Source organism: Mobula hypostoma, chromosome 11 (genome assembly GCF_963921235.1).
Source record: "Mobula hypostoma chromosome 11, sMobHyp1.1, whole genome shotgun sequence".
NCBI classification, from domain to species: domain Eukaryota; kingdom Metazoa; phylum Chordata; class Chondrichthyes; order Myliobatiformes; family Myliobatidae; genus Mobula; species Mobula hypostoma.
In genome coordinates, this window is record NC_086107.1 from 47,472,228 (window position 1) to 47,500,056 (window position 27,829).

A 27,829-nucleotide genomic window follows, 5' to 3' on the forward strand; every position below is an offset into this window, starting at 1 on the left:
CTACAGTGTCTCCTGTGACCTCGAAGCTGCTCACCCCAATGGTGTCTTCATTGTTTCAGGTGACTTCAATTATGCCAGCTTAAAAGCAGTCCTGCCAATGTTCTACCAGCGCTTCAACTTTGCAACCTCAGGAGAGAAGACATTAGTCCTGATTTATACCGATGTTCAAATGCCTACACAAAGCTGTCTCCCCCACCCTCACCTGGGATACTCAGACCACATATCTATTTTGCTAATTCCTGCCAGTCAAACCAGTTTACAGAGAGATCAGGGCCTGGCCAGAAGGTGCCACCTCAGCACTGCTTCAAAGTCATGGACTGGAGAATATTTAGGGAGGTGGCTATCTACAATCAACAGGTCAACATTGATAAATATGTGGAGTCGGTGACTGGCTACATAGGAAAATGCATTGAGGATGTTTCCATTATTGAACACTACACTGCCAGGACAAACCAGAATCTGTGGCTGACTGCAGAGGTTCGTGTACTACTCAGAGATTGTGATGCTGCCTTCAGATCGGGGGAACAGGATAATTCTAAGGTCAGCAGGAGCCGCGTTCTCCCATGCCATCAGCAAGGCAAAGCGTGACTACGCACAGAGAATGCTCAGACATCTTTGTGACAGCAGGGACAGACAGTGCATGTGGCAAGGTATACAAACCATAACCAATTACAAGTCCACCATGTGCATCTCAGCAACAGCAACATCTCCTTTCCTGATAGGCTGAATGCCTTCGAGGCACAAGCTGATGCCTTGAATGATACGACATCGAGGAAGGCCCCCTCTCCCTCTAAGGAACAGGCACCCTAGCCACAGGTTAAACCCATGCCAAGGTACGGGGTGAGACAACATACCTGATCAGTTGCTGACTAACTATGTGGCCAAAATAACAAAGGTCTTAACAGATGTCTTGAAAATCTCTTTGAAACTGTCCACCAACCCGGCAGGCTTCAAGACTACCCCCATCATTCTGGTGCCCAATAGAACAGCGATTACTGGTCTAATTGAACACCGCCCAGTGGCACTGACTTCAACAATCTTGAAGTGCTTTCTGCAGCTGGTAATAGATCATATAAAGTCCCACCTTCCGGCTATATTAGACCCTTTCCCGTTCACCTAGCACTCGAACCGGTCCGCTGACAATTCCATAGCCTTGGCTCTCCACTCCATCCTGTCCCACCTGGAAAATATGCCTCATGCACCAGGGTATTGTTCATAGATTTCAGCTCGGCTGTTAACACAATCATCCCTCAGTGACTGGTGGGTGAACTATCCTCATTGGGATCGACACTGCTCTCCATAACTGGATCTTGGACTTCTTGATGGAAAGACCCCAATCAGTCTGAGCTGGCAGCAACATCTCAATTTCCATCACACTAAGCACTGGTGCCCCCAGGTCTGTGTGCTCACCCACAGCTGTTCACGCTTCTGATTCACAACTGAACTGTCAGATCCTCGCCAACCATGTCATCTAGTTCACTAGTGGCTGGCAGCATCAATAACAATGATGAGTTGTACAGAGAGGAGGCAGGGAGGCTTGTCAAATGGTGTGAGAACAGCAACGTGAGTCTCAATGTGGACAAGACAAAAGAGCTGATTGTGGACTTCAGGAAGGCACAGGTTGACAATTTTCAATTGCACACCAGTAGCTCCGCTGCTGAGAGAGTGAAGAGCGCAGAGTTCTTCGGTGTGCACATAATGGATGATCTAACTGTACCCACAACACTTCCTCACTAGTCAAGAAGGCACAGCAGCGTGTGCACTTTCTGAGGAGACTGAGGTCTGCAAGGCTCCCCACCCTCATTCTAACAGCTTTCTACAGGAGCACCATTGAGAGTGTTCTGTCTGGCTGCATCATTGTGGTATGTGGTATGTGGTATGTGGTATGGGAGCTGCAAGGCATCAGACCGCAAGACCCTACAGAAGATAGTAAAAGCCACTGAGGATCACCAAGGTCTCCCCCCTCCCTCCCATTTTTGACACTTACTGGGAGTGTTGCAGATGAGGGCTCAAAGAATTGTTGAGGATCCTTACCATCCATCTCATCCATCCCAGGGTACGGGATGTCTCGGATCGGGTCCTGAATATTCTGAAGGGGGAGGGTGAGCAGCCAGTTGTCTTGATACATGTTGGTACCAATGACATAGATAGGACAAAGGAGGAGGTCCTGAAGAGAGGTTTCCAGGAGTTAGGAAGGAAGCTGAGAAGCAGGACCTCCAGCGTAGCAATCTCTGGATTGCTACCTGTGCCACGTGCTAGCGAGGGCAAGAATAGTGGCATCAGGCAGATGAATGTGTGGCTGAGAGAGTGGTGCAGGGGGCAGGGCTTCAGATTCTTGGTTAATTGGGATCTCTTCTGGGAGAAGTATGACCTGTTCAAAAAGGACAGGTTACACCTGAACCCGAAGGGGACCAATATCCTGGCGGGAAAGATTAGTAGAGCTGTTAGGGAGGGTTTAAACTAATTTGGCAGGGGGACGGGAACCAGAGTGACAGAGCGGAGGTAGGGGAAAACAGAAATAAATCTCAGATAGTGAGCAGTAAAGATGTCAGGAAAGACAGGCAGTTGATGGGGCAAATTTGTAGCCATTGGGATGAGTTGCAGTGCAATAAAGTTGCAGTGAAATCAAAGTGAAAAGTACCAAATACTGGTCTTAAGTTGTTATACTTAAATGCATGCAGCATAAGGAATAAGGCGGATGATCTTGTCATACAGCTACAGATTGGCAGGTATGATATTGTGGCCATCACTGAGACCTGGCTAAAGGATGCACGTCTCTGGGAGCTGAACGTCCAAGGATACACGGTGTATCGGAAGGATAGGAAGGTAGGCAGAGGGGGAGGCATGGCTTTATCGGTAAGAAATGATATTAAATCGTTAGAAAGAGGTGATATGGGATTGGAAGGTGCAGAATCTTTATGGGTTGAGCTAAGAAATTGCAGCAGTAAAAGGACCCTGATAGCAGTTATTTATAGGCCTCCAAACAGCTGTAGGGATGTGGACTACAAATTACAACTGGAAATAGAAAAGGCTTGTCAGAAGGGCAGTTTTATGATAATTGTATGGGATTTTATCATGCAAGTGGATTGGGAAAATCAGGTCGGCACTGGATCTCAAGAGAGAGAATTTGTAGAATGTCTGCGAGATGGCTTTTTAGAACAGCTTGTTGTTGAGCCCACTAGGGGATAGGCTGTACTGGATTGGGTATTGTGTAATGAACTGGAGGTGATTAGAGAGACTGAGGTGAAGCAAATAATATCAAAGAGGATACTAAAAGCTTTTTCAAGTATATAAAGAGTAAAAGACAGGTGAGAGTAGATATAGGATCAATAGAAAATGATGCTGGAGAAATTGTAATGGGAGATAAGGAGATGGCAGAGGAACTGAACGAGTATTTTGCATCAGTCTTCACTGAGGAAGACATCAGCAGTATACTGGACACTCAAGGGTGGCAGGGAAGAGAAGTGGGCGCTGTCACAATTACGACAGAGAAAGTACTCAGGAAGCCGAATAGTCTAAAGGTAGATAAATCTCCCGGACCAGATGGAATGCACCCGCGTGTTCTGAAGGAAGTAGCTGTGGAGACTGCAGAGGCATTAGCGATGATCTTTTAAAAGTCGATAGATCCTGGCATGGTTCCGGAGGACTGGAAGATTGCAAATGTCACTCCGCTATTTAAGAAGGGGGCAAGGAAGCAAAAAGGAAATTATAGACCTGTTAGCTTGACATCGGTGGTTGGGAAGTTGTTGGAGTCGATTTTCAAGGATGAGGTTACAGAGTACCTGAAGGCATATGACAAGATAGGCAGAACTCAGCATGGATTCCTTAAAGGAAAATCCTGCCTGACAAACCTATTACAATTTTTTGAGGAAATTACCAGTCGGCTAGACAAGGGAGATGCAGTGGATGTTGTATATTTGGATTTTCAGAAGGCCTTTGACAAGGTGCCACACATGAGGCTACTTAACAAGATAAGAGCCCATGGAATTACGAGAAAGTTACATACGTGGATAGAGCATTGGCTGATTGGCAGGAAACAGAGAGTGGGAATAAAGGGATCCTATTCTGGTTGGCTGCTGGTTACCAGTGGTGTTCCACAGGGGTCCGTGTTGGGGCCGCATCTTTTTACATTGTACATCAACAATTTGGATTATGGAATAGATGGCTTTGTGGCTAAGTTTGCTGGCGATACAAAGATAGGTGGAGGGGCTGGTAGTGCTGAGGAAACGGAGTGTCTGCAGAGACTTGGATAGATTGGAAGAATGGGCAGAGAAGTGGCAAATGAAGTACAATGTTGGAAAGTGTATGGTTATGCACTTTGGCAGAAGAAATAAACGGGCAGACTATTATTTAAATGAGGAAAGAATTCAAAGTTCTGAGATGCAACGGGACTTGGGAGTCCTCGTACAGGATACCCTTAAGGTTAACCTCCAGGTTGAGTCGGTAGTGAAGAAGGCAAATGCAATGTTGGCATTCATTTCTAGAGGAATACAGTATAGGAGCAGGGATGTGATGTTGAGGCTCTATAAGGCGCTGGTGAGCCCTCACTTGGAGTACTGTGGGCAGTTTTGGTCTCCTTATTTAAGAAAGGATGTGCTGACGTTGGAGAGGGTACAGAGAAGATTCACTAGAACGATTCCGGGAATGAGAGGGTTAACATAACATACTTGGACTATATTCCGTGGAGTTTAGAAGAATGAGGGGAGACTTCATAGAAAGATTTTGAATTTGAAAGGCATGGACAGAGTGGATGTGGCAAAGTTGTTTCCCATGATGGGGGAGTCTAGTACGAGAGGGCATGACTTAAGGATTGAAGGGCGCCCATTCAGAACAGAAATGCGAAGAGATTTTTTTAGCCAGAGGGTGGTGAATCTATGGAATTTGTTGCCACGGGCGGCAGTGGAGGTCAAGTCATTGGGTGTATTTAAGGCAGAGATTGATAGGTATCTGAGTAGCCGGGGCATCAAAGGTTATGGCGAGAAGGCGGGGGAGTGGGACTAAATGGGAGAATGGATCAGCTCATGATAAAATGACGGAGCAGACTCGATGGGACAAATGGCCGACTTCTGCTCCTTTGTCTTAGGGTCTTATAATCTTTTTGACTCACTTCCGTCAGGAAGCAGGTACAGGCTGAGGACTGCCAGACTTCTTCCCTCACTCTGTAAGACCAGTGAGTACCCTGCCACCACTGAGGTCTTGTCACTAGGACAGTGACCTGTTAACTGTTTACCTGTGCTGTGCACGGCATGCATTTTGAATTATATTTTATTAACTTGTTTATGGTAATATTTTGGTTATTGTACTGTGGGTGCACCATGGTCCAGTAGAGCATTGTTTCATATCTATATAGTCTGACGATGATAAACTTGAACCTTTGCTTGATATGATGCACTGAAGGTCAATATTAATGAGGATCCTTTACTGGGGTGAGGAATGGTTACTTAATGAAAATTTTGATCAGTTGTGGATAGTAGATTAGAATTGTACAGAACTCAACATAATCAGGCTGGATCTTGCGAAACACCTTCTGCAGTCGCATTTCCCGTATCTAATGTGGACCTGTGCCTGTATATATCCTCACAGTCATTACAATAGCTGGATTGTTCTGCAGGCACCAACTGGGTTACGTGCAGTGGAAACCAAGTCATTATCCGGATTTCCCTAATAACTTTAACAACGTGCTGTGAAGGCCTTCCTTCTCACTATTTCAAAACTGTGACCATCAGAGACACTTGTGAATCGTAGCTGAATCCAAAGTTCAAGGTAAATGTATGATCAAAGTACATATATGTCACCATATCCAACTCTTAGATTAATTTTCTTGCGGGCAATCACAGTGAATACAAGGAACACAATGGAATCAATGAAAGACCAAACCCAACAGGATAGAGAACAACAAATTTACAAAAAAACTGTGCAAATACAGAAAGAAAGAAACAATGGTAATAAATAAACAATAAATATCGAGAACATGAGATGCAGACTCCTTGAAAGTGAGTCCATAGGTTGTCAGAATTGTTTAGTTGTAGGGTGAGTGAAGTTATCCCCTCTGGTTCAAGAGCTTGATGGTTCTGGGTAATAACTGTTCCTAAACATGGTGGTGTGAGTCCTGAGGCTCCTGCACCTCCTTCCTGATCACAACAGCAAGAAGAGAGCATTGCCGGGATGGTGGGGGTCCTTGATGATGCAAGCTGCTTTCGTGCGTCAGCACTCTGTATATAGGTGCTCATTTGTGGGGAGGGCATTACCTGGGATGGATTGTGCCATTTCCACTACTTTTTGTAGGCTTTTCCATCAAGGACATTGGTTTTTCTATACAAAGCCATGAAGCAACCAGTCAATATATTCTTCACCACATATTTAGAGGGGTTTGTCGAAGTTTTAGATGACATGCTGAATCTTCGCAGACTCCTAAGAAAATAGAGACGCTGCTGTGCTCTATTCATAATCCTTTGAAATGATAACACTGCGGAATTGAAAGTTGCTGACCTCTCCACCTCCGATCCCCGATGAGGACTGGCTCAGGAACCTTCGGTTTGGTCCTCCTGAAATCAATCACCATCTCACTGATCTTGCTGACGTTTATTGTTTCCGTGGCACCACTCAGCCGGATTTTCAATTCTCCCTCCTTTATGCTGATTTGCCACCACCTTTGGTTTGGCAAACTTAAATATGCCATTGGAGCTGTGTTTAGCCTCACAATCATAACTATAAAGCTGTTAGGTTTTACAACTCAAAAACATGAAACTATTTGAAAGAAAAACTTGAGCTGCAATAACTCATATATGTTCTTATTTTTTACCTTTAGTGAGGCATGTGGTGTGGTGGTGTGATGATATAAGCCATTCATGGTCAGTACTTTTACATCTAACCCACAATGCATTATGTAGATAACAAAGAATGCTTAATCAAACTATAGATTGACAATATTACTGAAATATTAAATGCACTCCTCCCTGCTTAGCTATAAACTCCAGTGGAGAGCAAGTTTGTAACTCTGGCAGGAGCAAATAATGTTGAGAATGGCAAGAGTGGGCTGCCATGAGAGGGGTGCTATGAGATAGGTGGCAGAGCAGGAGTGCTAGAGGTGAGGCATGGTGGGGGTGTAGAAACATTCAGCCCTAGGACACCAGGCAAGGTCATTTAATTCCAAACAATTGGTTAACTGTTTATTACAGAATGCTTCTCTGGTGCTTCCCACTCCCAGCCCTTTCTCTTCCCTTTTTCCTAACCATTGTTCCTCTCTCCCTGCCCCCTTCCTACTCTCAGCCTGTATCAGAATCAGGTTTATCATCCTGCAGATACTGTATGTCATGAAATACACACACACACACACACACACACACACAATCATACAAATACCATATAAACATCCACAGCACAGTAAATTTTAAATTGTCCCACTCTGGCCTAAAGATTTAATCACCAAGGAGGATTTCTTCCTCTTGTGGGATAACATTTTTCCTAACAACAGGAGTCACTCTGTTTGTGCCTTTAAAACAATCTCAGGTTCTGGAACCTCCTCTGTGGTGGTTGTAGAAGTTGACTCTGGGACAGCAGGAAGTGGTTCTGACAGCTCTGAACACCTTGCTTCTCTAACAATTGACTCTGCTCTTCTAATCTGATCGATGTTCCATCTCCCGATGATATCAGGCGCAAATTCCATTGTACTGGAGAGTGGTCCAGTTCTGTCCTTAATGTTTGAAAGTACCCACTTTTGATCACCTCTGTAGTTCCTCACAAGGACTGCTTGCCCTGGAGTGAACTATCAAACCTCTTTGTTTGAGGAGCCCTCAATTTGTCTCAGCTGTTTATCCTGCACACTCCTTCTGAGATTGGGTTGAGGAGATCCAAGCGCGACTGCAAGGACTGACTCAGAAACAGCACAGCTGGTGAGTTGTTGGTTATGGAGAGTGCTGCTTTGTGATATGCAAGGAGGAAATTGGTGAGCTACTGATTTAGCATCAGTGTAGTGTGTTCTGCTGACATCGCTCACAGTGCGTTCTTTAGCCTCTTGACAAACCATTCCACCAAGCCATTTAAGACTATAAGACCATAAGACATAGGAGCAGAATTAGGCCATCTGTCCCATCAAGTCTGCTCTGGATTCAATCATGGCTGATCCGTTTTTTTAATCTCCTCCTCAATCCCGGTTCCCAGCTTTCTTCCCGTAACCTTTGATGCCATGTCCAGTCGAGAACATATTGATCTCTGCCTTAAATACACCCAACGACCTGGCCTCCACAGATGCATGTGGCAACAAATTCCACAAATTCACCAACCTTTGGCTAAAGAGATTTCTCTGCATCTCTGTTTTGAAAGGGCACCCCTCTATCTTGAGGCTGTGCCCTCCTGTCCTAGACTCTCCCACCATGGGAAACATCCTTTCCATATCTACATTTGTAGCTGGGTGGTATGATGCAGATGTAATATGTCTCAGTCCATTCCTATTTAAGAATGACTGAAACTGTTCCACCACAAACTATGGTCCTTTGTCACTGACTAAGTGTTCTGGACACCAGTCCTTGCAAAGAGGTTTCTCAACACATAACAGTGTGCAAAGCCGTAGCGGAGGCTATTGGGAACATTTCTGGCCACTTTGTAGTTGTTTCCACTACTACTAAGAAATTTGTAGCCACAAATGGTCTGGGAAAATCCACATGAACCCTCTGCCATGGCAATGCAGGCCATTCCCAGGAATGGAGAGACATTGCTCCTGGTATCTTCTGGATGTTTTGGCATTCTGAACAGTGCACAGCCAGCTGATTGATCTGCTGATCTATCACAGTCCACCAGGCAGAAGTCTGATCCAATGATTTCATCTTAATCACACCCAGGTGACTGGCCTGTAGATACTCCAACACTTTAGTTCTTAGTTTGGATGGCACAACAACTCTCAGTCAACTCCCGTCAAGGGCGGCTTCATCCTGGCGCTGGCAAAAATGGAGAAACTTGAGTTGCTGCACATGCTAGACATCTTGGGTGGCCATGTAGACTTAAGATAGATCAGTGTCTTTTCTGGTTTCACTTTGCATCATCGCTGCTGTAATAGGGGACTTTTGATTTGTGTTAGGGAGAATACAGTATGTCAAGAGGAGTGTCCTCATTTGTAAATTTTTCAGGTATTTCCTTTTCCAAGGGTAAACGGGACAATCTATTAGCATTTCCATGATTAGTTGTCTTTTTGAAATCGATCTTGTAATTGTGTCCTCTAAGAAACAGAACCCATTTCTGCATTTGTGCTGCTGCTGTGAGTGGAACACCCTGCTGCGGATTGAAAATAGACACTTGTGGTTGATGATCAGTAATGAGGGGAAACACTCCCCCATACAAATACTGTTTGAAATGTTTTATACCCCAAACCAGAATCAAGGTCCTTTTGTCAATTTTTGCAGGATTTTTCTCTGCAGCTGTAAGGGAACATGATGCAAAGGCTGTGGAGCGTTCACTTCCATCACTTATAATATGTGACGTGACTGCACCTATACCATAAAGTGAGGCACCACAGGCAAGCTTATGTGTAGGTACAGTGTCTGATGTCACTATTTCCTTTACCTGTTGCTTGGTTTCACTTTATCAGAATTGAAAGCGTTTAAGCACTGCCACAGCTGTTGTGCATCCATCTGTGATTCAACTTTGGTCTGGAATTGCCACTTTGCACATGAGATGGCTTTCTGGAGATCATAACCTGGACCAGTTGTATGTAACTTGGTCACCAGATCTGAATACCACTGATCTGGCCCTCAGAAGATTGTGAATTTCATGGTTCATCCAGAGCTTCCGATTGGGGAAGACTCTGAATGAGTTTGTGGGGGCACACTTGTCTACAACTGTCTGTGATAACCATGGTGTATTCGTTCAGATTCTCTGAGTCCTTGAACACGGCCCACTCCACTGACTGAAAGCAATCCCATTGCTGCTCCTCAGCATCCCACAGCTACCTCTTTATTGTTTTTCTATCTGGAGCCTTGCTCTTCACCCTCTGTCTGTATGCAGGTAAGAGGAGGATAGGTATGTGATCTGTTTTCCCAAAATGCAGTGTAGGCATACAACGGTAGGCATTCCTAATTGTAGTATAACATTAGTCAAATGTTTTGGGATCCCTGGTCCTGCAGATTATATGTTGATGATAATTGGGCAGAGATTTCTTCAAACAAGTCTAAATGAAGTCCTTGACTATGATTTGAAAGGCATTGGGGAAGGCAATTTCTTGTTTACTAATCACAACATACATGGAGTTTTTTTTTAACATCTGCCTTTGGCGCTATGTAAACTATAGTCAGGATTACGGAGGAGAACTGTCTTGTTCAGTAGAACACATCAGAACTTAGTCATCAGATATTGCAGGTTGGGGGAACAAGAGGATGACAAGACTGCTGCATCTGAGCTCTACAAAGAGTTTATCATGAAACATAGATCCTCAACGTTTGCCTTCTCTGAATCAGAGTCAATTCCATCTGGTGTATCGAGTAGCCCTCAGCTCTTACCAATGTATCTGTTGAGTCTGTAGTGAGCCATGTCTCAGTGAAACATGGTACATAGCAATTCCTCACTTCCTACTGATAGAACAATTTTGTCCTTAGTTCCTCAATCTTATTCTCCAGCAACTGTACATTTGCTAACAAGATGCTGGCTGGAGGGAGTTTCATTCCTTGGCATTTCAGTCTGACTTGGAGAAACTGCCTTCTCCCTCTCTTTTGGCAACGTACCTTCATCTGCTTAAAGGTGCCATACCTATGTGCTTGACAGTTAAATCTGCCAAGTCCTTCAGAAGATCATGAATTCGCTAGTTCATTAAGGTGGTTCAAAAGTACGTTGCCTAAAGGGAAATTACAGGCTACAGATTGGAGTGAGAAAAATTCAGAAGTATATTTAGAAGTTTTGTAAGCAGCCTGCAATATGTCACTGTAGTTCACCAGCCCCATCTTAGCAACAGTTTTGTTCATTTTCACTTTCATCTGACCGCCAAACATTTCCATAACTTCACACCGCAATGTGCTGCCTGTCTTGCAGTTCCAGCCATCAGTGCATTCCAGCCCAGTGCCAGGCAATAAGACAAATTTTGCAGTACAATTCATGTCATGTATAGAAATCTCTTTGTTAATTATGTTTGAGTAGGCAACAGTAATTAACAATCACTTTTGATTGAAAAGGACAAAAATATCACTGAAAATTTCAAGCAGTAAAGATTGATGATATACTGCAAGTAAAAATAGTCACATCAAGTCTGCCTCTATCACTTGTTAGGAAGAGTTAGTAAGAAAGAGTTAGTAAGAGATTTGAAAGTGGGACGGGGAGGGGGAGGGGGAGATCCAAAATGATACCCGTCTTCTCCTATCATTTTGGATCTCCCCCTCCCCCTCCCACTTTCAAATCTCTTACTAACTCTTCCTTCAGTTAGTCCTGACGAAGGGTCTCGGCCTGAAACGTCGACTGTACCTCTTCCTAGAGATGCTGCCTGGCCTGCTGAGTTCACCAGCAACTTTGATGTGAGTTGCTTGAATTTCCAGCATCTGCAGAATTCCTGTTGTTTGCATTTTAGAACTTTGCGCTTACATACTTTGCCTGCAAGCACACATTCTTCCTTTATCCTTGAGTGTTCCTTCCCATTCCCTAATTATTTTCTTGCTGTTGGTGCATGTAGAGAATACACTGGGATTTTTGTTACTACTAATTGCCAAGAACATTTCATGGCCCCTCTAGTTTTCCTAATTCCCTTTTTGAGTCCTTTTGTGGCTTCTTTATAATCCTCAAGAGTTTTATTTGATTTTAACTTCCTAAACCTTACATGTGTTTCCTTTTTCTTCTTGACTTCATTCACTACCTCTCTCGACATCCACCCTTGCCTTGCCATCCTTGTCCTTCCTTGGTTGTCGCTGATAATAAAATAAAAGTACTGGACCCAGCACGTACTTAAACCACATTTTATTTTGCTTGTGCACAATGAAAATGGCATGGTTTGTGTCACCACACTGGTCTGAAGCCAGGACAGAAAGCTGCTATTTTTTGTACAGAATTGACATATCAGTTTTGGATATTGACCATTTGGTAAATAATAATTGTTCTTATTCTTTACTTTGAAGAACAGCCGCTATTCACTATAGAGGTACTAAAAGTTAACAGAAGCTACAAGCTGGTAACCGATGGTACTTTGAAGTTAGTAAAACAATTGTCCCTTAATTGTTGGGTGTGTTTCTCATCCTTCTATTATTCCTATCTCATCTTTCTCCAGCATCCCCTATTGTGTAAAGGGAATTTATGTTCTGGGAAGACTTTTCTAGAAAAAGTCTCACTTCGGAGGCCTCACTCGTCTGGCTTGAGTACACACTATCTCAATCAATCTGGCCTGGACATTGTCTTTATCCCTAGCTTTAATGCAACTCCCACACTTTCCATCTGTTTTGTACACTGCATTTGTATTTGGCCTTGAAATGACTTGTCACATGTGCATTTGCCCAAAAAGAACTATTTCCAATTAAGTCATCTTGATTTTTGCCTAATACTCTTGTAAATTATCCTGCTGCAATGTAATATTCAGCTGCAAGTCCATACTTATCCATATCTATAACTATCTTAAAGCTATCGACAGGAGTTGTGATCATTGTTCTCCCACTCAGTGGTCAGTCACCAGGCCAGGCTTATCACCCAAAGCAAGATCAGTGTGGCCCCTTCACTTATTGGACTATCTACATATTGGTGTAAGAAACTCTTCTGTTCCAGAATCTGTTGTGTCTAAATATATTTTTATGTTCAGTTGCAAACTTTGCTATTTCAGCTGTAATGAATATGCAGCTTATCCCTGGTTATCGATGTCATTTTGCTTGATTAAACTTTTTATGTATTATTTAAATCCAAAGGAATGTACCAGCCAGAGTGGATATCCTCTAAGAGGCTTACTAGAATGTTAGAAAAGACAAGAAATCAGGGCTATTTTATTAGTCCAAACTACAATTTTTGTATAAAATGAAGCGGCACTATTTCCACAAATAGTTGTTTTTGGCTACAGTCCAGAAATAATGCAGTTGCAACAACCTGCTCATTATTTTTATTTTTAAGTATATTTTAACTGCTGGACAAAATGATTTGATTTTCTACAATAAAGACTTCTTAGATTAGTGAAATTTTATACCACTTCTCTAAACATTTTTGCATGTTTGCTCCATTTAAAATTTTATCGACATCATTAAGCTATCGTCACATATAACTGATGTTTATTGTACTTGATCAATTTAGTTCTGATAAATTATTTTAAATCAAATAAAACAAGACAAAATAATTAAATCTCTGAAGGAAGCAGCACCTTGAATCTTGTTATGCATCATACCCCTTGGTATGTGTGTGAACATTCATCTGAACGTTCATTTACTATCAATTTTATCCTTTCAAGTTATACTTACAGTCAAACTAATAGTAATTCCTTTTTATGTTGAATGGACGTGATGTGTAGATTTAGCATATTGTTAAATATGTACTTAAGTAAAGGTGAATAGTTTTATAATTGGCTGTACTTATTTTTAGTAATTATTTTTTTTCTGTACTTCACTTATTTGATTGTAAATTATAGTGAATTCTGCTGCTCCTCATTTGCTACTTACTAACATATTTTAGACCATGTTATATAATCGTTTTGACTTCACCAAGTTACTTAACTACAATCAAAAATTTAAAAATCTCTGTTTATTCTGTGTAAAGAAGTGTGATATACAACAAACATAGACATAGAACATAGAACAAACATAGAATAGTACAGCGCAGTACAGGCCCTTCGGCCCACAATGTTGTGCCGACCCTCAGGCAGAAAAGAGCTAGATTGTGAATCAGTATGTATGATGATGTGGGCTTTTGTATTGACAAAAAGATTTGTTAAGTTTATCCTAGAATATTGAAGTGCTAGCAACAGAGGAAATGATGATAAGGATATTGAGAGGTTCTCAAGAGTGCCGGGAATATGGTCCTGGTATTTAGTAATTCTTGGGTACTCCTGCTATGTAACACCACCTTCTGAAAATAAAAATTTATAGCTGAACCAGCGAGGACCTGAGCCACTGCTCATCTTATGAGCCACTTCCTGGGAAGGCAGACCTTGATGCTAAAATTTACCATCCCCTTCAGCACACCGGTATGGCCTTTGGCCACTTGAGGAAAAGGATCCTCGAATATCAGGATCTCAAACCTGGCGCAATACTCATGTTCTTTGATGTTGTGGTGTTCTCCGAGCTTGGTAATTAGTTTGGCAGACATTTAATCACCGTTCGAGGTGACAGCCTCAGTGCACAGTTGTTGGTGTTTCTCTCTGGGCACGCTTGGATTTATATAGACCCAGGTTGGTTGCCTCAGACCTGATTGGCTACCCTTTCTACTAACACATGTTTCTTTGGTTCTTAGGAGTTTGTAGATGGCGTCTATTTCGATATGTTTGTTTCCAAAGTTATCAGAAAAGAACCACACATCTAAAAATTCTTGTGCCTGCTTTGTGTTTGGCTGTGCCTGAACCTCCGCGGTGTCCCAGTTAAAGTGGTGTCCTTCTCGGTCTTCATGAGATCAGTGGTAGTTCTGCTGGATATTTGTCCTTCAATGCCTTGCCTATTTAGTGTCTTTTAAATATAGTAGCTGATCGGATTCCTCCACTTCATCAGAATGCACGTTCTAGCTATATACCACTCATGAGGTTTCACACTTCATCTGAAACTTGTACCCTCTTGTTTTTATATCCTTATCGTGGGGGAAAGAATAACTTCTTTAATTGTGCTTCTCACAATCTTATATAGTTGTATCCAGTTACCTCTCAGTTCCTTCGTACAGGGAAAACAAGCCAGCCTGTACAATCTCTCTTCCAGAACTTACCCTCTACATCCTGGTGATTCTTTTTAAGAGGTACAGCTCAGTAACAACCCTGTCCAGCCCAACGAGCCCATGTGATTGTTTAACCTGCTAACTGGTATGCCTTGTGAATGTGGGAGGGAACTGGAGAACCTGGGAAAAATCCAAACAGTCACAGAAAGTATGTGCAACCTCCTCAAAGTGCTGTGCTTCTGTGCTGTCTGTTTGGCACTTTCTCCAGAGCAGTCACATCATTGACTCACAGGATAAGGAACCAGTGTCAGTGTCCTGTCTCAGGCCAATATCCCCACCATTAGGCCCTAGTTATACTCACCCAGTTCCAGTGGCCAGGCCATGTTGCTCACAGCTCTGTCCTGATGAAGGGTCTTGGCCCATAATGTTAAATGTTTATTCCCCTCCATAGATGCTGGCTGACTTGCAGCATTTGTGTGTGCTGCTCAAGGTTTTCAGCAACTGCAGAATCACTGATGTTTATATTTTGTTCATATGCCTGATACTAGCTTCTTGAAATAGACACTCTACGCCAAGCTCTGCTGTGGGGAGGGATTACCAGCTGAACAGAGGAAAAGGTTCAAGGTTGAAAAATGCAACTTAAAAAATGAAACATACCCATTGAATCCTGTAGATCTCTAACCCAAGACAGCTTAAATTTGAGAAGGTACATTTGGGAACCTCTGGAACATGCTTCGGGAGCATACAGGAGCCCCTTGTCTAAGCTAAAAGGAGTACAGCTTTTTACAATCCGCCATTCCCATCTCATTGGAGACTCTGGCAGAATCTGGAGGTCACATGTTGGCCTCAACAGTCAACTTGGAACCCACATAACTACAGTGGGAGTCATCATTAACCCCAACGGACAGCCTGAAAAGAACTGCCAGTGGCAATCCAAATTATTTACAGCAGAGTAATTATTTGCTCCCATCCACATGTTGTTGTACAGGTGTTGGAATTATCTTGCTGAGGAAGCTGCTCTATATATGAACAAAGATAGTAAGAGTTGACAGGGTGACCATAGTAGCTTCTCATTCAAAACCTGCCATAGATGTTTCTGCGCAGCATTCAGGAAGGAGCACTGACGGGCATTTTTTTCTCCCTCAGAAACTCAACACCAGTAGGCTATCTGTAAAAACCACTGATTGTGTTCTGGCTAAGTTTTGCTAACGTGTTGAAAACGTTAAGTTCTTAAACTTTAGAAAAGTCAGATGTTTTCCAGTAACTGCATTAATCCCATGGGACATTGGGGAGCTAAGTTAGATTTAAATGAAAAGCTGAGAAAGACATTCTTTTCTTGTCAAAAGAAGTCAGTGCAGCCTTAGGAAATCATAGTTTCTGTTTTGATTAACAAATCGAGTTTGTTTGATAAGTACCCGAAATTTAATGTTCTCTGCTTTCTAGAAAGTGTTTAATCTGGTCCTCAAAGAGAGAATGAATAGTGGTTTGTTCAAAAACCTTTGATCACAGAAATTAATATATCTTCTTGGCTTGCCAGTAAAAGAATCTGTTAACATCTGTCTTTTCTATAATGTAATATAACACAGATGAAACTCTTGGCTTCTGCAGTTCACTGCTTGTGCTGTATTTTATTTGAATGTAGTTCTTAGCCTCACTGTTATATCCAGCGGGGATGAAACGCACTTAATATTTAAGAAATTGTTCTAAGAAAAAAATTGGAAACTAAACACATAGGTTAGAACATATGGAATTTCAAAATAAAAGTATTTCTTAGGTGAATGTAGGCTAACATTGAATTAAAACAGTAGATTAACTTTAATACTATTTTTTTTAAATGAAGGGACAATTATTACTCAATAGCTATCCATGTTCAAGCCATATTGTACAGTGTAGTGGATCATCACTACACTGTACTGTTAAATAATTAAGTTGCCCATGTTTTTTCTGGACAAGTGGCTGGGACAGATAGAGCAGGAAGAGGTGTCTGAAGGCATAGAGAGCTTGCAAAAGGACCTTAAAAGAAGAGAGAAAGAAGGAATCTTGCTAGGAAAGCCTTACCCTCCAGAGGACAATCTCCTAACTCCAGGGTTCCAAAACAAAAATACATTAGAGCTAAGATTTCCAAGGGGATGTGACCAGACATCTGAGATCTACCGAAGGGAGAAATCAAGCCATTATCCTTTGCCTGGTCTGTCTTGCCTTTAGCAGTGAAGTTCATTGTTCTTCTGGATCCTTTCATGCAGCAGCTGTTGGGATTTGTCACAGTGTGAAGCTTGCTGGCACATTGCTGCATACCAGATATTAAAGATCCCTTCTACTCGAGGAGAGGGATATTAATTTTATCTGTTAGCAGAAAGCAACAGGCATTGTGGAAGCATGTATCTGCCAGGATTGTGAGACCATGTCAACAGGGGAAGTCCGAAGTCAGAAAGCAGAAATTGGGTGGTCGTGCTTTGAACTTGCACTTGAACACTAAGCAATGGCTTGGCTTCCACCTCTGCCATCCTGTGTTACATCAGGGGGCCCATGCCTGTTGGCATCAAGCCAACCAGCACTTCCTTGTAGGAGAGCAAGGTGCCTGGTTTGTCTATTGACCACAGTGAGGTTGGAGCTTAACCTACAGAATGCTGGATTCTGACTTAAAGTACATAACATGGAAACTGATTTCACTCTTGTTTATGAGCCCAAGTGTAATCAATTTGTATTTATGATCAGTTAGTTAATATTTTAATTGAGTCTGGATACCATGGCTTATATTTCACAGGAATTATCTTAGCAAAAGTGCTTGCTGTTCATTATGTTTGCCGTACTATCATAGGTAACTTGTGGTTCATCTTGAAACTTCATTCCTCCGTAAGTGACTCTGCAGTTGATCATTAATTAATGTGAATTGGACCCATGTGTTTCTGTATTCAGTCATATTGAAGAATCATCAATAGAGTATAGAACCATGAGTATCAAAAGAGTATAGATCAAAATAAACAGAGGTAAAAACAAACAGTTGATATATTTGTTTGTGTGCCCATGTGTGTTGTGCACTGGGGGCGGGGGGGAGAAAGGCAAAGCAAAACAAATTGATTTGTTTTGGATCTAAGACAGTACTTCCTGTACATCAGCTGATTGAGTGGTGTCACAACAACAACCTTGCACTCACTGCCAGCAACAGTAAGGAATTGATTGTGGACTTCAAGAAGGGGGAATCAGGAGAACGAATGCACACCAGTCCTCATTGAGAGATCAACAGTGGAAAAGGTGAGCAGTTTCAAGTTCCTGCATGTGAACAGTTTGGAGGATCTTTCCTGGGTGCAACATATTGATGCAATCACAAAGAAGGCTCACCAGCAGCTCTACTTCATTAGGACTTTGAGGACATTTGCTATATCACTGAAAACTCTCAAATTTCCGGTGGTGTGCAGGGAAGAACCTTCTGACCATTACATCACAGTCAGATTGCTCTCCACTGCAGAAGACTGCACGAGGCGACAGAGTTGTAGACTTACCCAGCTTTGTCATAAACACAATCTTCTGCACCACTGAACTCGTCTTCAAGAGGTGGTGCCACAGGAAGGTGGCATCCAGCATTAATGATCGTCACTATCAGAGACATGTTCTCTCCTCACTACTAACATCAGCGAGGAGGTACACGAGACTGAAAACCCACGCTTAATTACTTAGGAACAACTTTTTCCCCTCTGTCATTAGATTTCAGAAAGGTCCATGAACAGGTGAACACAATCTCATTATTTCTCATTTTTTTAAAGCTAGTTATTTGTAATTCAGGGTTAATGTTACGTATTTGTACTTTGCTGCTACCACAAAGCCATAGATTTCACATCATATAAGTTGGTGACAATAAACCTGATTCTGATTCTATATTCTGAAGTGATCAATCTAACAGATGAAAACTAGGTTTTTGGTGACTGTAAGGCTATGTGCTGCCAATTAGGAGTCATGTTATTTAAAAAATATCTTCCAGTTGTATATATCAATCTTACTGTTTTCTCTTTGTGTTGAGTGAGTAGCAGAATGGTTTTTCCAAGTTAAAACACTTGACTTAGGTAGGAATCTCTATTATGCCCAAGCAGATATGAGTTGTTCATCCTTGCTCTGTAAAATGACTCTAATGTTGTAGTTGTGGGCAGCTGTGAGTTCTGTGCCAGTATAGTTCTGACGGTAGAAGATATACCATACAATAATGATACCAGGCTGCTTCAAGTAATCTCCAGTATAAGTCTGAATTTATTTGGGGACTGCCAAACTGAATAATAATTATCCATCTTCATTTAAAGATGGAAATGATAATTCTGCTGCTACAAAACTGTATACTGTAGGTGTTAAATGTTTTGCCAAATGTTTCTTGACTCCGTGCTGCCTTGTTCTGGATAAACCTAATTTACAAAATTGCAATCATTGTTGTTGAGGATTGATATTACTAACTCCTTCTGGAGGATATTTTGTTAAGAATTTTCCAAAGGCTTTCAAAACAGAAGTTCCCTAAATTGGTGAGGATTTTGATGATTTACTTACAGACCATGATCTTAGAGATCAACTGGTGTAGTTATTCTGTAAAGCTGTCGGTTCCATAATGTCAACGACTGTCTTTTAATCCTCACAAATCTCTGCAGTAGTGAGAATGCTGGACCTTTTTAGAACACTAGAAAGATGATTAGGAATATTTAAATCAAGATTATATTAATGTAGATAAACCAAATGCATTATTTTGTAAATTAGCAAAATTATTTTTTAGTCCCCTTTTAAAAATGGAATCAGAAGGGAAGTTGGAGTTGCAGGACTAGAAATTGGTGTAGAATAGCATGGTTCTTGGTGCTAATATTATTTTTGGTTTCTGCAAAAAAAATCAGCATTTGAGACATCCATTTGTTTACTGCTAAAAACAAGTACAAAATCATGAACTGCACAATTTTTGATGAATCTTCAAGTAATTTCACACATGGGCTGTCCCTAGCCCACCCTTGGCTATGTTGGTTGTTAATGCAAATGATGCATTTCACCGTATGTTTCGATGTATACACGACATATAAATTTGAATCCTCCACTACTTTGCTGAGCAAAAACAAATGAAGGACACTAGCTCTTAGAGGTCACAGCATCTTCCCTCAGGCTGTGAGACAAATGAGCACCCTGTCACCACCGAGGACCCGTCACTTGGACAGCGAGCTGTTTACTGTTTACATGTGCCGTGCATTTTGAATTGCATTTTATTCACTTTATTTATGGTAATATTTTGTTTTGTGTTCTGTGTATGATTTATACTTTGTTGGTGCACCTTGGTCTGGTTGTATTTATGTGTAGTCAGATGAAAACAGCCTTGAACTTGATTCCCAATGACTACTGTGGATGAGAAAGAAACTTCAACGCAGTGCACACAGCTACCTAGTTCACTTAAGGGGAATCCTGTTCCATAATATGTATGCTGTGAGGAAGCTATTGTGCACCAGGACAACAAAACATCAACTAGGAAGACCCTGGAGTCTGGAAGGAGTGGTTCTGGAAGATTCCTCCAGAACTGATAATACTGCAGAACGGAACAATGGAAGAATAATTTTCACGTCATGTTGTTAGGTCATTATAACCTGCTGTTTATACATATAGATGGAGATCCTCATAGGAAAATGTGTTTACTGCAGCTACCTTGAGATTTCTTTCAATGAGATGTCAGGGGAGGAAAAGCTGTGCTGCTGTAGCTGGCTCCTCATGTCATCGGTGTGAGGATTCATTCAGTTATGTGTTATGATCAGAACAAGTGGACCAGTAAAGCAGAATATTGATGATGTCCTCTGTGTTTCTGTGCTTGATTGTCAGTCAACTACGTTTGTACATTGGTAAGAATGACTGGAGTGGAGAGAGGGTCATTTAGCTTGCATTGGAGGCTCCTCTCCTAAAATCTCTCATGGCTGAGCCAATACTGCTCCTCCCTTGTACAGCTTAGGGAGATACAGCTTTAGACGCTGAGCAGGAAAGAAGTTAACTGGGAGTTAATAACTGAGGTCTCCATTATTGTTTAGAAAAAATGTGGCAGTCGAGTTGAGAATCATTGTAACCTGATCTGATCGGGTAGTGCAGCCTGGGTATAAGAGTGTGTCTAAAGATGCCAGCACATGAGAACATAAGAAATGGCACAAATCTAGGTACTACAGCCACTCAAGCCTGTTCTACCATTCAGTACAATCATGATTGATCCTATTTTTGCCCCAGAACCGCTTTTGACTCCCAAATGGTGCCCCTGTTGTTTCGTTTTTTTAACGTGTTTCACTATCAGAGTTGCATGAGCTGTCTCTAAGGATTCTCACAGGGAGGCTTTTGACCGATAAGCATGTAGTTGCTTCCTGCCATGAGGTCTTTGTCCCACCTGGTGAAGGCTGCAGTACAGTGATATGATTAATCAGGGGATGACTTATCTTGCCAGCTAATCATGCTATCTATTAGTTTAAACATATTCTGTCAACTTTGGAAAGCACTTAAGCAGCCTGCAGTGAGTGCTGAATTTCCAGTTAGGTTTCTCAATGTCAGCAGAATGTCAATTTAAACAGCTCAAGAAAAGTATTTAAATAATTTGTTGTGAATTAATATATAACACAAAGTATTATTGGAACTAAATTTAAATGAATATAGTATCTCCTTCAATTCTAAGTACTCCATACTGTTAGTTCTTCATTCCATAACAGGGGTTCCTGAACATTTTATGCAATGGACCATTAACTGAGGGGTTTTGTGGACCCCAAATTAGTAACTCCTATTCAAGAATATGCCTGAAGTGCTTGCACTTCTAATGGCATGTTTAGAATTAAAGAGTAATGAACTAGGTGAATGCATTCAACTAAGTGGAACTGTACTGTCAACACTAGTAAGAGTTGGGTTAATACTATAATTTTATTTCAGTAAAAGGTCATACATCAGAAAAACTCACTGCTCAATTTCACCTGTACTTGCTTGTTACTAGTCTTGTGAAGCATGAAGATGAATGTTTTAAACCTGAAGAATGCCCTTGTCTGTGGAAAGGAAAGGAGTATTTTCCTGGCGATGTAGTAAAATCACCTTGCTATATCTGGTGAGTGAGTCATCCATTAATGTGTTCATTTGCCATTCCTAATATTGGAAATTCTTTGTGATGATTCCTTGTTGTCACCACATGTCTCCTTCCCTGTCTGAATTCATAACTCTTTGATGCATGGCATGTGCTACCTTGACTTTGATAATAATATATTATAAATGCAATAAAAATCCAATTATCATTACCTTCAAATAAAGTGCACAAGGAATATTGTAAAATACAACATTTGATAACCAAATTTCAAACTTTGAGAATAGGAGAAGGAGGGATTTGGTGGTCTTAGCATAACCCTAACAAATCAGGCACGTCATTAGCTGATTCTATAACACAAGAAAGAATTCTAAAATTAAAATTGAATTTTGTTGGAATGCTCCACAAAAGTTTATGCAGGAAATATAAGGCTAGTAATGTCTTCTTTTTCATTCTTAGTATCCCTCTGCTTTCCAAATTGTTCATGCAGATTCTCTTTTATATGTAAGAAATCTAACTTCTAAATGTAAGCACAGTACCTTGATGAATATATACTTAAAGTCTGTGAACCGGTCACCAGGGTATAAGTAAAATAGAAAACCTAAAAATACTTATGATGAGCCAAGAAATGTCAAAGGGTCAGCTTGGCTCTTTGGTCAGGGGAAACATCCATCTTGCATTGAGCTTGTCGTGCCTTTAATGATATTCTAAGTGCAGAAGAGGTCTCCACTCATTGTACTAAGCTGTAGAAAATACAGACCCAATCTATCTGATCTTTGCCCATAAGGCATTCCTGCCATGACTGGAACCAGTCCAGTAAATATTTGCTGCACTATTTGAATGGCAAATGCATCCTTTGTTAGGTAAGGAAACTTAAAATTGTGTACAGTTCTTTGGGTATAATCGGAGCAAGGTGCTATACTGTTGCACAGTGCTTTCTTACTCCAACCAAATTTCTCTTCATGGAAAATCTCCTCCATACACTGAATCCCATGAAATTTAGCATTGTATGGAAATATGGGAATACAATAATTAGTCCCTCAGCCAAATCATTGATATTATTGTGTATCTCTTCTTGAGAAAGATCTGTTTATTCCGAGTTTTTCTGTCCAATAACCAAATTTCTATCCGTTCTAGTATATTACTTCTGATACCAGTTCTCTAACCACACTAATCAGTTTCCACTTTGGATCATTACAATCCCCAATTAACTGAATCTTTCTTTCTTTTCCATGACCTCCTAAAAGGTTCTGGTACCCACAAGTCCTTTATAGGTGCTTGAAAACACATGCTGGTCTTCAATAGCACCAGTAAATATCAGCTTACTATTTCAAAGATTTTTTTCCAGCAAAAATAGCTTCATTGTTTAAAAAAAGATCTAGTTTATCACTGAGTACTCTTACAGCAGATGACAATGTGACAAGTGCACATAGTTAAGAGTTTTGTTCTAATATATAATATACGCAAATTTGTATAACTGTAAGGCTGCCCTGATCTGACAGCAGCAAAAAATGATTATTCTTGATTAAGTACTGTTATTTCTGAATTAAGAAACGTTTATTAATTCTAATTAAAAGTTTATGTTGGTGATCAGAATCCATAGTGTAGAAAAAGTGAAGATGCTTATAAGTGTCATCGCACATGAACTTCAGTCTTGCATTTAGGAGCCTCATGTACATGTTAAGGAGAGTTTGTTCTAGATTTTAAAAAAGTATTTTATTTCAAGCAGTGAAAAGTTGAATGTATTTTCCTTCATGGTAATGCATGCGCATGCTTATTGGAAAAATGTTCTTTAGTGTTTGCCAGAAGGGAACGTTCCAATGCACATTCCATCCTTGTCCTTCAATGTGTACGGCATATGGGGACCGTCATTTCAAGACTTTTGATGGAGTCCATTATGATTTTATAAGCAGTTGCATGGTTTACCTTGTTAAGGTGAGAGTTCTAATGCAATAGCATTTCTTTAAAAAGAGTATTGATTTCGCAAGTTAATTACATAAGTAGTCTGAAGAACCCACCTGCTTCAAGTGGGCTTTAAGTATACTGGTGTTTAAGAAGAATGCAGTAACCTACCTCAGTGACTGTCATCCAGCAGCTCTTACATCCGCAGTGATGAAGTGTTTTGAGAGGATGGTGATGTAATATATCAACTCCTGCCCGAGAAGCAACTTGGATCCGCTCTAATTTGCCTACTGGTACGGCAGGTCCACAGCAGATGCTATTTCATTGGCTCTTCACTGAACCCTGGCACATCTGGACAGTGAATGTGCATACATCAGGATGCTCTTTCTTGACTACAGCCTGGCATTCAATACTATCATCCCCTCAAATCTATGCAACAAGCTTCAAGACTTTGGCCTCAATACCTCCTTAGACAATTGGATGCTCAATTTCCTCACTTGCAAACCTAGTCAGTTCGAATTGGTAACAACATTTCCTCATGATCTCCATCATTTTGCACTACAAGATTGTGTGCAAACCCCCCCCTGCCCTACACTTATGACTATGAGACTAAGAAGAGCCATATTTAAGTTTGCCAACAACACCATTGTCATAGGCTGAATCAAAGGTAGTGGTGAATCAGTACGTAGGAGGGAGATTGAAAATCTGGCTGATTGGTGGCAGAGCAACAACAACATCTTACTCAATGTCAGCAAGATCAAGGAGCTGCTAATTGACTTCAGGAGGAGTTAACCAGAGGTCCATAAGCCAGTCCTCATTGAAGGATCAGAGGTGGAGAGGGTCAGCAACTTTAACTTCCTCTGTGCTACTGTTTCAGAGGATCTGTCCTGGGACGAACTTCTATTAATGTGTCGTGGAGAGTATATTGACTGAATGCATCATAGGCTAGTATGGAAACACAATAAGATATAGGAGCAGAATTAGGCCATTTGGCCCATCAAGTCTTCTCCACCAATTTGTCATGACTGATTCACTTTTTCTCTCAGCCCCAAACACCTGCCTTCTTCCAGTATCCCTTCATGCCCTGACGAATCAAGAATATATCAAACTCTGCTTTAAATATAATTGGCCTTCACAGCTGCCTGTGGCAAAGATTCACCACTCTCTGGCTAAAGAAATTCCTCCTCATCTCCGTTCTAAAAGGATGCCCCTTGATTCTGAGCCTGTGTCCTCTGGTCTTAGACACTCCCACCATAGGAAACATCTTCTCCACATCCACTCTATCAAAGCCTTTCACCATTGGATAGGTTTCAATTAGCTTACCCTTCATTCTTCTGAATTCTAATGAATACAGGTCCACAACCATCAAATGACAAACCATTCCATCCTGGAATCACTTCCGTGTGCCTTCTTTGAACCCTCTCCAGTTTCAGCACACTCTTTCTAACATAAGTGGCCCAAAACTGCTCCAAGTGAGGCCTCACCAGTGCTTTATAAAGTCTCAACATTACATCTTTGCTTGTATATTCTAGTCCTCTTGAAATGGATGCTAACATCGCATTTGCCTTCCTCACCACAGACTCAACCTGTAAAGTAATCTTTAGGGAATCCCGCACAAGGATTCACAAGTTCTATGCACCGTAGTTTTTGTATTTTCTCTCCATTTAGAAAATAGTCCACCCGTTCATTTCTTCTACCGAAGTGCATGACCATGCACTTCTTGACACTCTGTTCCATCTGCCACTTCTTTGCCCATTCTCCTAATCTGTCTAAGTCCTTCTGTAGTTTCTCTACTTCCTCAAAACTGTGATATTATGATCACTTTCTCCTCAGGGTTCTTTGACCTTAAGCCCTCTAATCAATTTTGGTTCATTGCACAACACCCAATCCAGAATAGCTGATCCCCTAGTGGGCTCAACTACAAACTCTTCTAAGAAGCCATCTCATAGGCATTCTAGAAATTCCCTGTCTTGGAATCCAGCACCAACCTGATTTTCTCAATCTACCTGCATATTGAAATCCCTTATGACTATTGTGACATTGCCCGATTGGCATGCTTTTTCTATCTCCCATTATAATTTGTGACCACATCCTTACTACTGTTTAGGGGTCTGTATATAACTCCCATCAGGGTCTTTTTACTCTTGCAATTCAGCTCAATCCACAATGATTCAACACCCTCCGACCCTATGTCACCTCTTTCTAATGATCGGATTTCAGTTTTTACCAATAGAGCAACACCACCCCCTCTGACTTCCTACCTGCCCTTTCGATACAGTGTGTATCCTATCCTTAGGCATTAAGCTCCAAGCTAAAATATTCTCTCAGCCATAATTCAGTGATACCTACAACATCATACCTGCTAATCTGTAAATGTGCTACAAGTTCATCAACCTTATTTTCTATCCTGCGTGCATTCAAATATAATACTTTAAGTCCTGTACTCTCCTGTTTCAATTTTGTCCACCTTTTATGTTGCAAGTCATCCTGTTGACTGCAATTTTGCCCTATCATCAGCCTCTCCTTGCTAGGGTCTCACTACACATTGCCTTCGTTTGTCAATCTCATCTTCAGCACTATCACTTCGGTTTCCATCCACCTGCAAATTCATTTCAATCCACCTGAACAACTCCAGCAAACCTGCTTGTAAGGATATTGGACCTCCTCAAGTTTAGGTGTAACCCGTCCCTTTTGAACAGGTTATACCTTCCCCAGAAGTGATCCCAATGATCCATAAGTCTGAAGCCCTGTCCCCTGCACCAGTTCCTCGCATTCACCTGCCGAATCATCCTGTTCTTACCCTCACTGGCATGTGACACAGGCAGCAATCCAGAGATTACTACCCTGGGGGTCCTGTTACTCAGCTTTCTACCTAGTTCTTTTAAAATCCTTTTTCAGGACCTTCTACCTATGTCATTGGTGCCAATATGTGCCAAGACTTTTGACTGCTCACCCTCACTCTTGAGAATGCCGTGGACCTGATCTGAGACATCTCTGATCCTGGCACCAGGGAGGCAGCATACCTTTTGGGTGTCTCTATTGTGCCCACAGAACCTCTTCTCTGTTCCTCTGACTATGAAATCGACACTACACTCCTCTTCACCTCTCTGCTCTTCTGAGCCACAGCACCAGACTCCGTGCCAGAGACCCAGTCACTGTGGCTCCTCCCATCCCGATAGGTCATCCTCCTCAATGGTATCTAAAGTTATTTATTTACTATTGAGGGGAACGGCTACAGGTGTACTCTGCACTGGCTGTCCATTTCCCTTCCTTCTCCTGACAGTCACCCATTTCCCTGTCTCTGGCAATGTAGGGGCACCTACCTTCCTGTAGCTCTTGTTTATCACCTCCTCCTTCTCTCGTATGAGTCAAAGGTCATCAAGCTGCAGCTCCAGTTTCTTAGCACTGTCTCTTAGAAGATGCAGCTTGGAGCACCCGGTGCAGATGTGTTTATCTGGGAGACTGGAGGTCTCCCAGACTTCCCACATCTCATACACAGTACAAAACACTGTCCCTGGAGCCATTCTAATACTATGCCCTGATAGATGAGGAACGAACAAATAAGAACAGAGAGAGAGTAGCTCTATTTATGCACCCCTGATGTGGATTGCTCAGCTCAGAGAAAACTGGCATGAAGCTCTGCTTTTTAAATCTTGAATGTGGACCTGACTGAAAGATTGCTCGTTTTCCAGTGCCTCTTGCTGACTGGTCTCTCCTCAACTCAGAGAAGCTGCAAGTGAAACTCTATCTTTAAAATCTTGAACGCCATCCTGATTAAAATGTAACTCTTTTTATGCACCCCTAACATGAATTGTCCAACACCAATGGCCTTGACAGAAAATCATGCAAAAAGTGGTGATATAGCTTAGTCCATCATGGGTGAAGCGCTGCCCACCATTGAGTACATCTTCTCGCAGCATTGTCGCAGGAAAGCAGCATCCATCATCAGTGATCCCCTCCACCCAGGTCATACTCCCTTCTCTCTGCTGCCATCAGGAATCACATCACCAGGTTCAGAACCAGTTATTACCCCTCAAACATCTTGTTCCTGAACCAGTGGGAATAGCTTCACTCAACTTCACTTGCCCATCA

At 41.6% G+C, this 27,829-nt stretch overlaps 1 protein-coding gene across 1 annotated transcript in view; it reads left to right on the plus strand.

Moving 5' to 3' along the window:
- Positions 1 to 27,829, plus strand: part of otog (otogelin) — a 235,636-nt gene that overhangs the window by 90,456 nt on the left and 117,351 nt on the right. The window contains exons 23-24 of the mRNA XM_063063100.1: positions 21,755 to 21,862; positions 23,632 to 23,770. Coding sequence (XP_062919170.1) covers positions 21,755 to 21,862; positions 23,632 to 23,770 — 247 coding nt within the window. The remainder of the gene's footprint in view (positions 1 to 21,754; positions 21,863 to 23,631; positions 23,771 to 27,829) is intronic.